Source organism: Maylandia zebra, linkage group LG6 (assembly GCF_041146795.1).
Source record: "Maylandia zebra isolate NMK-2024a linkage group LG6, Mzebra_GT3a, whole genome shotgun sequence".
In the NCBI taxonomy this organism is placed as follows: Eukaryota; Metazoa; Chordata; class Actinopteri; order Cichliformes; family Cichlidae; genus Maylandia; species Maylandia zebra.
This window is the reverse complement of record NC_135172.1, coordinates 22,181,275-22,196,514: the sequence shown is the minus strand read 5'-3', so window position 1 is coordinate 22,196,514 and position 15,240 is coordinate 22,181,275. Positions and strand designations below refer to the sequence as shown.

At 42.2% G+C, this 15,240-nt stretch overlaps 1 protein-coding gene across 1 annotated transcript; it reads right to left on the bottom strand.

Moving 5' to 3' along the window:
• Positions 1-6,631: 6,631 nt before the first annotated feature.
• On the bottom strand, positions 6,632-14,377 carry mogs (mannosyl-oligosaccharide glucosidase). Its single transcript, XM_004549452.3, has 5 exons — positions 14,258-14,377; positions 12,829-13,192; positions 11,207-11,430; positions 10,083-10,276; positions 6,632-9,088 (listed from the first exon to the last, which is right to left on the bottom strand). Exons 2-5 carry the CDS (start codon positions 13,175-13,177, stop codon positions 7,321-7,323), a joined length of 2,535 nt encoding a protein of 844 aa, XP_004549509.1. The 5' UTR covers positions 13,178-13,192; positions 14,258-14,377; the 3' UTR covers positions 6,632-7,320.
• Between the last annotated feature and the right edge of the window lie 863 nt (positions 14,378-15,240).

Here is a 15,240-nt window from a genome sequence, read left to right as displayed (position 1 = left end):
AAACCTCTTAAGCTTTTACTTTCTTTTCTAGTCAGATTCAACTGATAATATGTGTTCTTTTTTTTTTTTTTACTACTACTGAAATTAATTTTGAACAATCCTTCAAAATACCTGCACAAGTAATTCCCTGCAGATGCTTCAAGATGCCAGCAGAGTTGCAAAATTTGGCTCAGCACGCTAAAATGCAAACATTTGCTTCTGCGCAATTAACACAATTGCACTTGTTTTGTCATGAAGAGCGAGACAAATTAAAATCTGGACCTGCTACATGAAGTGGATCGCCACTTCATTGAGGACGGGCTTTAACACGTGTAGCAAATTTCTTGCAAAATCTTTCCACAGTGCAGAAATGTCAGCCTCGCCGTTAGACTGGAGGAAAAGTCAGAGGATAATCAAAGCCATTAAGATGTGTCACCGGACAATCATGAATATTTATAGGAATTTTGCGCTGCACGTCTTCTATTAAATGTGAAGATACTTCAGGAAAAAGGTAAAAAAAAAAAAAAAAAAAGTAAAATCCTGCTGGCGGCTCTAAATCATCAGTCAAGGGATCACAGAGGAAGAGTGTAGTATAAAAGTTTTTGATATTTTCAGTCTAGACCACAGTGGTGGGCCAATTGATTTTACTTTTGTGCTCAAAGTCACGCTGCTAACATTTTCCATGAAATACACTCGGTATTTCATAGCGTTTAGTGTCAGCATGTGAAAAAAATAGCAGTGTCCTGATGATATCGGGCCTACTCTGACAGAAAAAACATAGTAAGTCTATGTTAACTCATTGGTAATGTTGCAACTGCTTTATTGGATGTTTAGGTCAAAGTGAAGCATCTGGCTGGGTTATTTTCAGGTTCGCTCCTGGACAGGCAGTGGGAGTTTTTCTTACCAGGTGGGTGCCTGACACGAGTTGAAGAGGCAGAAAGGAGTGAGTGTCCTCTGAAATCATTGCCTGTGAGATGAAGGTTAGGGTGGACAATAATGCCTGCTGTATATTTGGCTATTTTGACTTTGTAAGAAATGGAATATCTAACCGCTGCTTTACCAACAACCTAGATCAGTAATACAGATGAAACCCAGATGATGGTTTGAGCCTTTATAACACATCATTACAAAAAAAGGCACATCCTGGCATGTAAATGCACATTGTGTGGTGCTCATTCTGGTCTCAGTCAAGCTAGTGAAACAAATTGCACATCAAAAAAGTCTCATCAATAGATTGTATTGTATTTGGGATCTGCAAGTGTTAATTTTCGAATTTTCAATTCCCCCAAAAATGTGAGCTCGTGTTCCACCCAGAGACCAAAGGTGCTCTTATAATTGTCTGTTCTTATTGATAGAATTTATTGCCTTTGTCCTGCAGCGCACACTATAATTCTGGTTTGAAGCCAAATCAGATAAGTGGATGGCTTTCACTAGTTATTGAAAACCAGTTGCAGGCTTCTTTCCATCAATCGATTTGCAATAGGAATTCTAAATTTTCCGGACAACACAGCTCCGCCGCTGTTTGATTTTCTTGGCCTTTAACAGTTTGACACCTGGACTAACTTACGTTAGTAAGCCTTGAGGCGACTTTTGTTGTGATTTGACGCTATACAAATAAAATTGAATTGAATTGAACTAAATCACTGGATCTTTCTATAGTCACATCAACATTACTTCTTGTTAAAAGAACACAATCATTTTGCACCTACAACTGATGCTTTAAAATGAACCTGATGTGTACAGTAACTCCTGGAAATCTCAATGCCTTGGCATCCTGTCAACCAGCTTTGCAGCCCACAGTGTTTGAGAGTAAATAATAGACGAACCTGATCCATACCAGGAAATCCACTGAGATGCAGAGGCTGTCGTTGCTGTTTGAAATAAAAAAGCACTTCAAACCCACCATGATCTGGAGAGCTTATACAGAAATTACTGCACTGGATCCACAAGACAAATACAAAAGAACTGAGATTAAGAAAATAAAAAAAATTTAACAAGGTAAGCTCCCATCTTCTCTGCATCCTGATGGTGTGAAAATGTATATGTATATATAACACATTTACATTCAGCCTCAAGAGCTGTGCCGTACTTTTTTGCTAATGTCTTCTGCTTCTGACTGCACAGAACATTTATGGAGAAATCCTCCGAAAGTAAGGGTTAAACGGTGCTAGCAGAAATCCATCTGCCACCCCCAAATCACATTCTGACACGTCTCACAGTCAAATCTCCCCCCCAAGGCGTTAGATGAGGGAACATCTTCAGTCTAAACCTGACTACAATGGGGCCAGTAAGACACCGCAAAAATGGATTGGGAGTGCTAAAACCACAGAAACCTCTGCCGGAAACACGACTTTCTATAAATACAAGATACTCGCCTCAGCTGCCAAGTTCGTTATTCTCTCTCCCTCTCTCTCTCTCTGTCATGTGGGGCTCTGCATAGTTATATATACTACATCATCATCCAAACACTGGGCAATTGAAAGCGAAATAGCACAAATAAGAAAAATGAAAGCAGCGGAAGCGTGGTTCGTCTTTGAAGGAACATCTCTCTCCTGCTCTTCCTCTGAGAGTGGGAGTGGGTTAGGGAAGCCCGGTACCAGGCCCCGATGCTGCTGCTGCTGTTGGTGTGGCAGGTTTCCCGTGCGATCCAAAAATACTTTCGCACTCGCCCACTTTGGTCCCCAGCCGCCTGCCTGTACTCTTTGGTTCTACAACAGGGATGGGTGAGAATCAGATTCCAGCTCTCCAATCGTGATTGCGGAATGCCCCAGTGTTTCTTTAACTATGCCCCCAGACTCCTCCACACACGCTGTGCTCGCATGGCTCCCACCTTGCCCTCTTCTCTGTTGCATCCATGCTTACGGCTCTCTGACAGTCCGATTCTTGGGCCCGATCCAGCTACTGCACCTGGTGTTACCTAACTGCCTGCACATTTTCAAAAGAAATCCAAACAAACAACAAAAAAAAAAAAGCCAAGACATTAACATTTTCTTTCTTTCTTTTTTTTTTTGCTGTTTCAATTATAACATCTCCACAGAGGTGAAGCATTCCTTAACTCGCACGAAACACATACTGTTAGATAACATGAAATTAAGAGAAAGCAATGTAAATATCTATAATATTTCATTTGACAGACAAACCAGCAATGCCTTTAGACTGAAGCTCAATAACATCCACTGCACTACATCATTTTCACGCAACATGGAACTAATTGCATGTACTTTTGACCAACTTAAGTTAATAGGTCGGCATATTCTAGTCTCTGACTCATCTGCACCCACACCGATTTCTATTTGTTGCTCTTTCTCTTATCAAGTGACTCCACAAAGTGTATGAAAATGTACGTCCGTTAATTATTAGAAAGCATTATTCGTATCGGTGCTTCACTGCCGCGCATATACTGGTCATTACAGAGACCTGCAATGCAAACACATTCAAATAAATAGCTAACAGCAGACATGTGAGGAAACAGATGAAGAATGTTAAGAGCTTGCAGCTAACAAAAGTAACTATGGAAACGGCCGGCTCTACATTGCACTAGCTTCCACAGCTCTCTCCAGAAATAAAAACTGTTGGGCTAAGAGCGAATCAGGTAAAGACAAAAGATCCCGGGTGAACCTATTTATAGTGGGCCTTACATAACATACATAGACCTATGTTGGCTGAGGCAAGTTCGGTATTAAACAGCAAGCTTCTGAGGAGGGGGGGGGGGGGGAGTTTGTGTGTAAAAGTGAATATGATAGATCCTAGAGCAAATTTTATCGAAAGCCATTTAGTGTAAACAGCAATTAGGATGACTCCTAATGAGAGGAAAGCTTGCTGTTTTTGATGTCGGGGAGAACAAACGCTGTCACGCCATCCTGTGTGGTCAGTGATGTCAAAGCTGGAGTTCCACAACAACATTAACATGCAGTACGCTAATGAGACGTGATCCATTGAGCAGTTTAAAGCCACGAGGCTTGAGGAATACACAGGGACCGAGAAAAAACAAACAAACAAAAAAACCTTACTTCCTAAGAAGCGCAAATTCATAGCCAGTTAGCCTGGAAGCTTTGTTTGTTTGTATGAAAGGCAAAAAAAAAAAGTTGTGTCAGAGGAGAACACACACACGCTCACACACACTCTCGCACACACAGAGCAGCGTGTGGCCTCGGGACAAGAAAACATCTGATATCTGCAGTGAAATAATACGAACATGCAAGCCCACATGAGCACAGAAACTGTGTGTTAGAGCCACTGTAGTGCTGTAATGCATGAACAGTGATCATCTAGAAATACAGCCTGCCACCATATCTTAAATCCAAATTGATCCATTAGCATAATTATCCACTTATACTGCTTTAATTCTAAGTAGCTCTCCATTGTAAGTAAAATGATAGCTAAGCTGTATTCAAAAAGCCACTTTTCCACTCACAAATGCCTTATTAATTAGCTCCCTCTAGCATACCTTCCCAGTAATTACATTCAATACAGGAGTCACTGCTGTGTGTGTGCATGTATGTGTGTGTCTATGTGTGTGCTGGGGTGGTGGGAGGGGGTACTATTAGACAACTTTATAATTACTCTGTACATGTATAATGATCTCCATCACAGGAAGAAAAGAAGAAAAAAAGCCCCTTTCCCCACAGAGCTGCTGCATTTTGGACACTGCATTCACCGCACTCACTCAGCCGAATCACCGGCAGCAGGCAATCACAAAATATTCACTGTATAGAAGCTCTGATAAGGTTGGGATGATATGCAAATGAATACTCCCTGACTCATCTGTTTATTATGCAGTCACATTAGTTAGCTCTGATGCTGTTTGGCTATTATCCCATCTCACTGTGAAAAAAGGGTCCTGGGTGAGGGGGATGGATTGCGCAGTGAGTGCTTTAGTCACACAGATTGTCCGCACTCTTCAAAGAAATAAATGCATTTTCGACTGTAGTTGCATTGAGGGGATGTGGAATCCATTTCCTCTGAGAGAAGCAGCAAAAAGGCAGATGATGTGGCTCGTCTGTGTCCAAAATCCCTTGATACTCTGCTTTTACGTTAGCAGGTCAAGGGGTCAAACGACGAGCTTGCGTCTTCCGCAACTGAACCCGGAGCCAATTATTTCACATTGATAAATCATACGGCGGTTTTTTTTGTGCTTTATACCCAGCAACGATTCAGTCAAGTAAGAGTTTCAAAAACGTAAAATGTGAATTTTAAGCCTTTCTGCAGCCGCGCGCATGCTTAAACTTATTGTCGGTGACACGATCGAGGGAAAAAATGGATACTAATACTGTAGCTTTTACTACATTCAGCAGGACTACCAGTCTGCAGCTTCTCAGTCTATCTGCTGCTCTGCTAACTGATAGAGGCACTATTTTTAGCCATGCAACCTTAAAGCACCATGCTAAGCCTTCAACTATACAACCGCACATCTAGTCCATTCAAAGGATTCATAAAAGTGTAGAGGCTGCAACCCAGTGGTCATTGCACACACACTGAGAGCCTGTATCAGTGCTCCCAGCGCCAGCGTTTTATATATCTGGTGTCAAAGTATTAATAAGAACATTGCCACTCTTTGCCCATGTGCGTGAATGTATGGCAACATATGACAAGGAGTGAAAAGAATTTGCCATGTATGTCTCCTCTATGCCTTTGATCTTGGCTAATTAAGCACCAAGCCCTCACAACAACTGTGCTCCATGGAAACCATGCAAAAAAAAAAAAAAAACAGGGAAAAAATTGACGTCAGCAAAAGGCCTTCAAATGCGCCATCTCACAAAAGAAAAAGGACCGGCTGCTGTATAAGGTCACAGCGTGTTGAAGCTACCGTCGGCTTTGACTGACAATGACATGAAGTACCTGCAACACAACTTTATGTCAATAACTGGAAGAGTGGACAGCCTTCCATGTAAGCTGTACATTGAGGATGAAAATCACACTTAGCCTCTCTGTGGTACTGCATAATATTCATTAAATATTAACACTTAGATCTCAGACTTAATCGTGTTTTTTGGGATAATATCCACTCCTAGAGGGTGGGCGATATTATCAGAGATATTATAAAGATCTGGAGCTTAGAAGATAAAAAGGCTACAAAAAGAACAACTTTCCTAATCTAAGATTATGCTTGAATAAAAAAAATGAACTGTTTGTGTGTAAAAACTACTATATATATCCAGCCAGCCGTGATATTAGAACCACCTGTATAACATTATGTAGATCCTTCCTGATCTAACCTGCCTGATGTCTGGTTCTGGGAAACTGGCAGAAGATAGTTTGGGTCCTGTAGGCTGTGGGGACGGGCCACTGTGGATGAGGATAGGGGGGCACACCGGCCTGCTGCCATGACAGGGTGTACTTAACTACAACATTTAGGTCAGTAGTTAAAGTAACATCCACAGGAATACCAGGACTTACTGTATCCCAGCAGGATGTCTCATTGTGATAAAATGATCACTTTTAGCCGTCAATGGTTTTAATGTTTTTGGCCCATTTGTGTATTTGTAGTAGCAGACAAAGCCGCCAGTGTTTCAACCATAACAGGGTAATTTTCTTTTTGTTGGATGTCAAGCAGAAATGGCAGTTAAAGGCTTAGCAAGTTAAAAAAAAAACCTGCTTCCAATATTGCAAACACACCAGTATTTCCAAAATAAAGTACACTCTGACAAAAAAAAAATATTTAAACCATTTATTTGTTGTCACAGTCTCTGCTGCATTCCCTGCCAGTCAAACCACAGGCAACAAAAAATGCTGAAAAAGACTGAATGTAACATTTTTTTCCCCCAAAAGACTGATTAAACAATTAAACGTCAAAATAATCAATCATTAAGACAGAGAATCAAAGACATGATAGATTAAAGAGAAAATGGCACAGTTACAGATAATGGCCCTTATTTGTCAAGTGAAAGCACGACTCGTAGAACTTTTCCAGGAAACTTTTTTTAGCAAACAGCTGTCCGTATAAAAACTGTCATCCACGCTGCTGTTAAAACATGAATCCTCCCTAAGAAGACAAACAAACATAGATGTCCGTTTTCTTTTTCCGTACTAAAGGCTGGACCAGTGAAGGTGTAGACAATTAAGTTAAATGCATCTGAAGCACTAGAGGGAGCTTGGCTCCAAAAACTTGGCAAAGACAGTGTAGCTGCACTTAGGCTTGTTTAAAACTGCCCTTCAAAAATACTTGTGTGAAAACACTTAATTCTGATCAAAGGTTAAACGAGACAGTGTGACCGCAGAAGCCGGTTTCTAATTTTGGATCTCGTTGCGTGTCGCTACTCTTTACTGCACAATGCTGTTTCAGTCACATCCAGATAAATGAAGGCCAGTATCTTAAAAGATAGGAGATAAAAATCAACAGCATCAATACTGTTCAGCCATCATTAATAGGGTCAGAGATGACCAGCCGGTGAAGGGGTGGCTTCCCTGCCCCCTGCCGGTGCCGTCATTGTACTGCTCCCAAATATACCCTGCTTCAACATACTGTCTATAAACATTATTGATAATGTTAGTCCTGAGTTCCTCATAAAGAACAGCTGCCTTCTCTTGGTATGGCCCTTCTGTGTGGCTGTAGTAGTGGAGCGCTCTGACTGCCAAGTAGTTGATGTTAATCCAGATAGGTCCTCTCCAGTAGGGGGCATCGTGTTCTGTATTTCGCTTCATGTACAGTGGATCGGACTTGGAGAGCGATCGCAGGCCGTAGGGTGTCCACAGCTTATTGGAGTCTCTCATATCCTGGAAAATATGCTCCAGCTTGGGTGAGTTGGGCTGGAGAATCTGCAGTAAGAACGGGAACAAGCTAACATAACCCAAAGCATTAACATGCTGCGCTTTGGGGGCCCTGCGGACAGAGCGAACGAGACGAGCTACGGGGAACTGATGACGAGGCTGCCCTGGAGGTACGTACACCTTCTCCCTCTGCAAGGATACATCCTCTGTGTGGTTGCCAAAGTCACTGAAAGCACGGTGTTGTTCTGACCAGTGGAGCTCACTGAGCAGGTTGTTGTCACTGAGCACTTTGTGTGAGAGCTGGTAGTCCTCATGGGGCTCGCCCAGAAGCTGAGCTACTTTAGCCATGATGCCTGAGGACAACGCCATCCAGCAGTGCAAGTCAACGTGACGCTCATCTGCTGAGGGGTGTGAGGCCCGTGGGTAGTCATCCAGCCCAGAGGTCAAGGTCTTGGGATTGAGAAACAGATTGGTGTCCTTGTCGCGTCCACGCCAGCGGTAAGAATTGGGTAGGGGCCCCGTCTGTGTGGTGTTGTACCATTCATACCAGGTTTTGAGCCTGGGGAAGAGCCGTCGGAGGAAATGCAAGGTTGGCTGAAATGCTGCCTTGTCTGGATTGGATGAGAGTTGTTCAATAAGCTCCTGAAGCGCTAAGAAAAGCGTAGGGGGGTTGGCGTTCTCGTTTCGTTGAACAATAAATTCAGATGGGACTTTGCTGCGAGCCTCATCTCCAAGAATCTGCTCACGGGGGATCCAGCCCTCCATATTCATCAGGTCTATCCAGTGGGCAATGACCTCCCTCGTCACCTGGGGATCCCACTTACTCAACAGCAGCTGGTGAAAGCCCTCATCCCAAAGGAATCCTCTGGGAAAGAATGAGCGTGATGGAACAGCGGTGAATAAAGCACCTTCGGGATAAAGGAGAGGGTATTCATTGTAGACCGACTGTACTACCGACTGCCCAAAGAAGTAGCCCATTCCGCCCAGCATGTTGCTGAGTGCTGCCTTGCCGAATTTAATATACGCTTGGCTAAAACCTTTCTTCTCAAGGCCAAAAGCTTTCTCAAACTTTGCATCAAACTCCGCTTTCCTCTTCTCCAGCTCCTGAGTCATGATGGAGCCCACCAGCTGGTTGGGGCGATCGTGAAAGCTTCCAGATTCAAACAGAACCTCAATCTGGAAAGGTGTCTGAACAGTCACCTGGTACACCACAAAGTCGCTTTCCTTCCTCTGGTCAGGTTTCTGCTGGTTTTGGTGGTGAGGGGGTTTGTAGGTATCTACACCGATGTAATGCTTCTTCTCGCCGGACGGAGGGCTATACACAAACCTGCGGTTCAGACTGTACTTCACAATGTCAGTCAGCTTCTCCAGACCAGGAGACACAGTCTGAAGGTAGTTGTAGCTGAAAAAGACAGAAAACTAGCATTGACTGCCGTGTAGTACCAAATCAGTTGAATAAACACAAAACCTTACAGTGTATTTTGTATTCAGCTACAACTATTAAGCAACCTTAACTGAACTTAGCGCACTGTAGCTTAACTTCTGATATCTCCTGCTGTAGTAATGACTCAGAGTTTGAACAGAAGGTCACAATAAAACTTCATCATGCCCCTTCCCACAGCTAATCACTGGAACAGTTCATATACAATTCTTATCATTTCTATCCGTGCATACTGTACCTTGCTATTTTGCTATGCTGGTCTTCTCTGGCCCTCTTCAAAGTGCAAAATACTCCTCCTCCCTGTAAATGCTGCTAGCAGAAAGCTAGCATACTCCTCGTCCATTCAATAAGAAGCAACAACAGTTTTTTCCTGCTGTGAACAACACCTTCACTGCACTAATATCATCTGTTGTTTCAGCAGTACATTAGTTTTTTTCTTTTATTTTTGTACTGGTTGTAAAATGTTTTGTACATATTCCTCTAAAATAAATGTCCCAATGTTGAGAAAACCTGTATCATCAAGTCTGAAAATCTTCATCTGCTGACATCTAGTGGTTAGATTTCTTTTTTAGGTACTCTAGTAATAATTAGGATGACTCTAAATCACACCACAAAACACCATCCAAGACGGTGCAACATAATTAAAATGTTATGGCTCATTCAAGTCATGATTCTCTACTAGAAATTCATTTGTGTTTGCTGACTTAGGACTCCTGCCTACTACACGAGTGGATGTTTTCACCGTTCTATCAAGGTTTACCTTAAATCACTGACTGCTAATTGGAATTTTTGGCAGCTGTACTACATTTATTAAAGTTTAGACCACTGTTGTTTGATGCATATCCTTAACCCTGATAATTCTGAGCAGCCTCTTAAAAGTATGTTCTCTCCAACTTCTTTGCCTTTGTATTTAGTGTACTATTTTTCCTATTCACGTTTGGACTCATACACTCACGTGGCGTATTTAGCACTGGACAGCTCCCCAGTGACAGGCTTTCGGAAGGTGATCTTAAAGTTTCCAAGCTCCTCTGAGAAACCGGTGATGGACGCGAGGCGATTCCTCTCCTCTACGTGAGCCTGCAGCGAGCCCTGCGCGTCTGCTGCTGCGTAAAACATCAGGGAGATGACTGGTGCCTGGGGGGCGGAGCTCTGGTGGTTGAAGAACAACATACAAATCACCAGTGGAAGAACATAAATACATTTAAAATATATAAACTTAGATGGCAGAATATTATCAGCTGCTTTTGATCGTGTGAGATAACAGCTGCGGCGGTGCAAAGTTATTACCGTAATTGTCGGGCTATAAGCCGCTACTTTTTCCACAAGCTTTGAACCCTGCGGCTTTTAGTCAGGTGCGGCTTTTCTATGGATTGTCCCTGATTTTTGTGATATCGTAAGACGATTTGTTTTGTTTGTTCCGCTGTTGTACGGCACTACGTTGCCTGGCGGAAGGGCATGTGATCAGACACACAGTATCGGTGTTCAAGAGTGGTATGTTGGTCACATGTCCATCCGCCAGGCAACATAGTGCCGTACAAGTAGCACGAAAAACAAACTTCAAAGTAGTGCTACGCGTTCAGCGGGAGTCGTGGATGGTGTGCAGCAATAAACTTGCGAAAAGCAAGTTATGCTCAACTCCACCGGTGGAATCTGACAGCGTGGAAAAGTGTGAAAACATCCATCCATCCACCTGAGCCTAAAAGGTAGTCTGAATCTATTTTTCTGGTGTGCTGTAGGTTATTGTTATGTACTACATTTGTTACTCGTTTATGAAGCACAGCACATGTTTCGTACTTGTAATTACCGCTACTTGTACATATACCTAAAAAGTTGTGCAAATATGTACCCATAACTTGTTTTTCAAAATATTAATAAAAGTGATGTGTCTCCAAACAGCCATCTCTTTCCTGACAATTCGCTTTGTGCATATTCTCTTACATATGATAAGTCAACATTGAAACACCTGCGGCTTTTAGTCAGGTGCGGCTAATGTATGTACAAAACAGGATTTTCCCCTGATTTTAGCTTGTGCGGCTAATATTCAGGTGCGCTTTGTAGTCCGGGAAATACGGTACTCACATGCTGTTTGGCTGTGACCCTCCACGTCCAGTCTCCTCCATGATCCCCTCCCATCCTCTTAACAAACTCGGTGGTCAGCGTGAAATCGTTGTCTCGGATTTCTTGGACGCCAAAGGTGAGGCCATCGTGCATGAGCCAGCCGTAGCCTTGAAGGCGATCGCCCTGCTCACAAGTGTGCCTGAGATTCATGTCCAAGTCAGAAAACTGACGCATCCACATCATGCCTGACAAGAGTTATACATAAACGGAAAAGAAAAATTCAGTTAAAAGCAATAAACCTGTACAAATTATGCTCAGGATTATGTGGCAATCTGCAAATAGTACCTCAAAATGTACCGTAAGTAGTCCTGTCAACTAATTATCAATAATATTAAGTGCAGTCAAAGTGTTCTTAATTTTGGGAAGCACTCAAAATTTTATCCAAATATGGAGGATTAGGATTTATAAAATAAAAGATGAATTACATATTTACATTACATTAAATATTAAAGAGAAATTCCACGTATTCTACCAGCGTGCCCTTGTTGTGATTGACAGAAAAGCTACAAAAAAAAGAAAAAGATTCTTCTTCAGTCTTTGTTTTTTTAATAAAATTTTACAGTTAAATATATTTTTTTACTTTATATGTTTGTTTCATTTCAACCAAGGATGCTGAGTAGGTAAGTGGAGCTTCAAGGCACAGCTAAACTCTCCTGTTTAAAACCATTGAAACAAACTCATCGAAGATGGGTACACAGTGGTCGTAAAGGGCTGGACGTGATCATCAATATTACTCAGCTAAGCTGTGGTGTTTAAATGATGCTCAGTTGACTCTAATGATCCCAGTGTGTCAAGAAAATATCCCCCATGCCCTTACACCGCCGTCAGCCTGAACCGTTGAGTGCATGCTGCTTACGCCACGTTCTGATCCTAAAATATGAATGCTTGCAGCAGAAATCAAACGTTTATCCAATCTTCCGATGTCCAATTTTGGTGAACGTGTCGAAATTGTAGCCTCAATTTCCTGTTCTTAATTAACAGGAGTGATCATCTGCAATCTTCTGCTATCTGTCTGCCTCAAGGTTCAATGTGCTGTACGTTCAGAGATGCTCTTCTGCATACTTTGGTTGTAACGAGTGATTATTTGAGTTTCAATCACCTTTCTTCCTCATTTACCAGCTGAACTTCAGCAGGTCAACCTTTAGCATGTCTCCATACCTAAATGTGTTAAGCTGCTGTGATGTGATTGGCTGATATTTGTGTTAATGAGCACTCGAACACGTGCAACTAATGAAATGGCCAGCATATTCATAGACACTTGTTTTTCTGAGATGTAGTAAGTTGAAGCTACATTTGTAACCTATGGCAGTTTGTGGGGTTTGAAAGGTTAAAAAAATGATTTTTCACAGTCTCAAAAGTCTTTCACCAGAGTTGAACGAACAATAAAATCACAAAGACAAACGTGTTTTTCTAACATGTCATTTTGGGAAACAAGCAAGTGGCCACATTGCTATATTGTTTCCATTTAGATATTCATTATTAAATATTCCGATGTTTAAAATACAATAAGTCGCTGTTTTTCATTAAAACATTTAATGACACAAGTGTTTAGCCTTAGCCTGACTCTAAATGTGTGATCATACCTGTCACAATAGACCTGGGACTCCTTGTTTTCATCCCAAAGTAGACCTGAGGCCTGTATGACCCCCAGAACCTCTCTGGGGAAACCTTGGCATCGGTGCTATTGGCATCCAGGACGTGAGGAGACGGATGCAGAGTCACCACCCTTTTAGCCAGGCTGGATCTCATGTAGATGGCATAAAAGAACCAGATGAGGCTGAATATGCAGAGACCAATTGAGATGTTAATGAACATTTTCCCAATATTGACTTTCTTTTTCTTGTCCTTGCGGTGAAATGCAGAGGGCTTCTCATCTTTCCGTGGAGGTGGAGCAGCTTCACCCGTCACCACCCTCTTCCTCTGCCTGCCCATCCTACCCTACAGAAGCTAGGAAAAAGACAACAAAGAAAGAGTTAAGATTTATCATGCTGATTATCATCATTGATAAATATTATGGGATAAATAAATCAATTTCAAAGTTCCAAGCCTGGACACTTCAGGAAGGGTATCCAGTGTAAAATCATGGGCAAATCAAGCATACGGATCATCAAAAATAAGACTACCATACCGGATCAGTCAAGGCCAGGATTATCAATGACAGGCTTCGATGCTATTGTCCAGCAACAGGGTGCCAGTGGCCACAGCTGTCATAAATGACTGATAGATGAAGAGAAGGAAGGTTGAAGTATTATGTGAGCAGGAAGCATCACGTCAAGTGCTTTGGAGACAAAGAGAGCCAAGGCTGAGACGATTAGGACGTGTGCAGAGGAGGGATAGTGGATGCTGAATATGGAGCTGCCAAGCAGGGGGAGAAGTGGAAGACCACAGAGAAGGTTCGTGGATGTCTATGATAGGGTGCAGACAGAGGCAGCTGATCTGTGTTGGAGACCCCGAGATGAGAAGAAATTGTAGTCTTGCAATATAGCAAGTATAAAAAGCTCTAACTCTATGATGAAATCAGACCGAGGAGGCAGGACTCATGACGGGGACTAAAGCATATAACCCGGAAATATCCGGGGAAACATTCATCCAGTAAAATGCATCCCTATTAAACTTGTCAGTCCTGAAGGAACTGTGCAGGTTCACGTAGTCTCGAGCATAAAAACGCGGTCTAGCTTGATAACCTTGCACTGTGTACAGGAGCCGGAAATGTCGACTTTATAAAGCATTTTTATAAATGTATCCCATTCACACGCAGAGGTCTCGATTTCAGCAGCCATTTCCCGACACCTGTTTAAAACGGTGAACTAGTTCCTCGCCCCTACACCCCGGCAATGCAACGTCGCCTGCAGGTTGCACGCTACTCGCTAGTTGCCTCAATGCTAACGTGAGTTGGTAGGACTAACAGCTGTCTGTCGCAGTATATTTTGGCCTTAGTTAGCCTGCAGGCGATTAAATTCGGATTCATTTATCATTTCTAGCTACATGTTCATTGAGCAAACCATCACCGACCTGTCCAAACACCAGAGTCTCAGCCGATCATTATCCGTACTTGGCTAAGCTTGCTAGCCACTTCCTGGTTACTGCTCGCTTCCACTGACGTGTCTATGTTCTCCCTACCGCACGCCAATGATGTCATCCAATGATTTACCGCTTGCCCCTAAAAAAAAAAAAAAAAAAATAATAATAATAATATTTATAATTAGAATAAATGTAAAACTAACGCTTAGAAGGCGTTTTCATTTAAGCGTTAAAAATGAGAGTTTAATAAACCACTGCATACAAGCAAGTATAGATTTTACTAAACAAAAAGTAGTAGGATTTTAACCGTGAACTGTATATGGTATATTTTATATACCGCGAATTAATTTAACGCACATTTATCTCAACCGGTTTATTTATACTGTAGGAATAGTAAAGCTATGCTAGGTTAAACCAGAGCCACATATGTCCTTAAAGGGCCAGAGTCTTGGTTACAGGTTTTAATAAAAGATTTTAATAAACGCTGATTAAATCAGTGTGCGTTAAATGAGTGGACCCCGTGATTCAGTAGCTTGTAGAACAACCTTGTAGCAGCAGTAACTTGAATTGTTTTCAGCTTAACTTTAGCAGCAAATCATTTTTGGAGGATTTTTCTTACTCTGCTTTACTTCGTTAAGGTTTGCAGGCATTTCTTTATGCACAGAAAGGTCTTGTCATAGTATTTTTCAGTCAGGTTGAGGTCTGGACTCTGACTGGATTCTTGGCTGGTTGTAGATTTGCTGCCGTGTTTGACATTATTGTCCTGTTCCATGAAGTTAATTTGAACCAAGCTGTAGTTTTGGGACAGAATATTTTGGTATACAGAGAAGTTCATGATCAACTCAGTGACTGAAATGGTAAATGCCCTGTATTTGTATAGCGCTTTACTAGTCCCTAAGGACCCCAAAGCGCTTTACACAACCAGTCATCCACCCATTCACACACTGAAACAGTGACTGAAAGGTACCACGGCC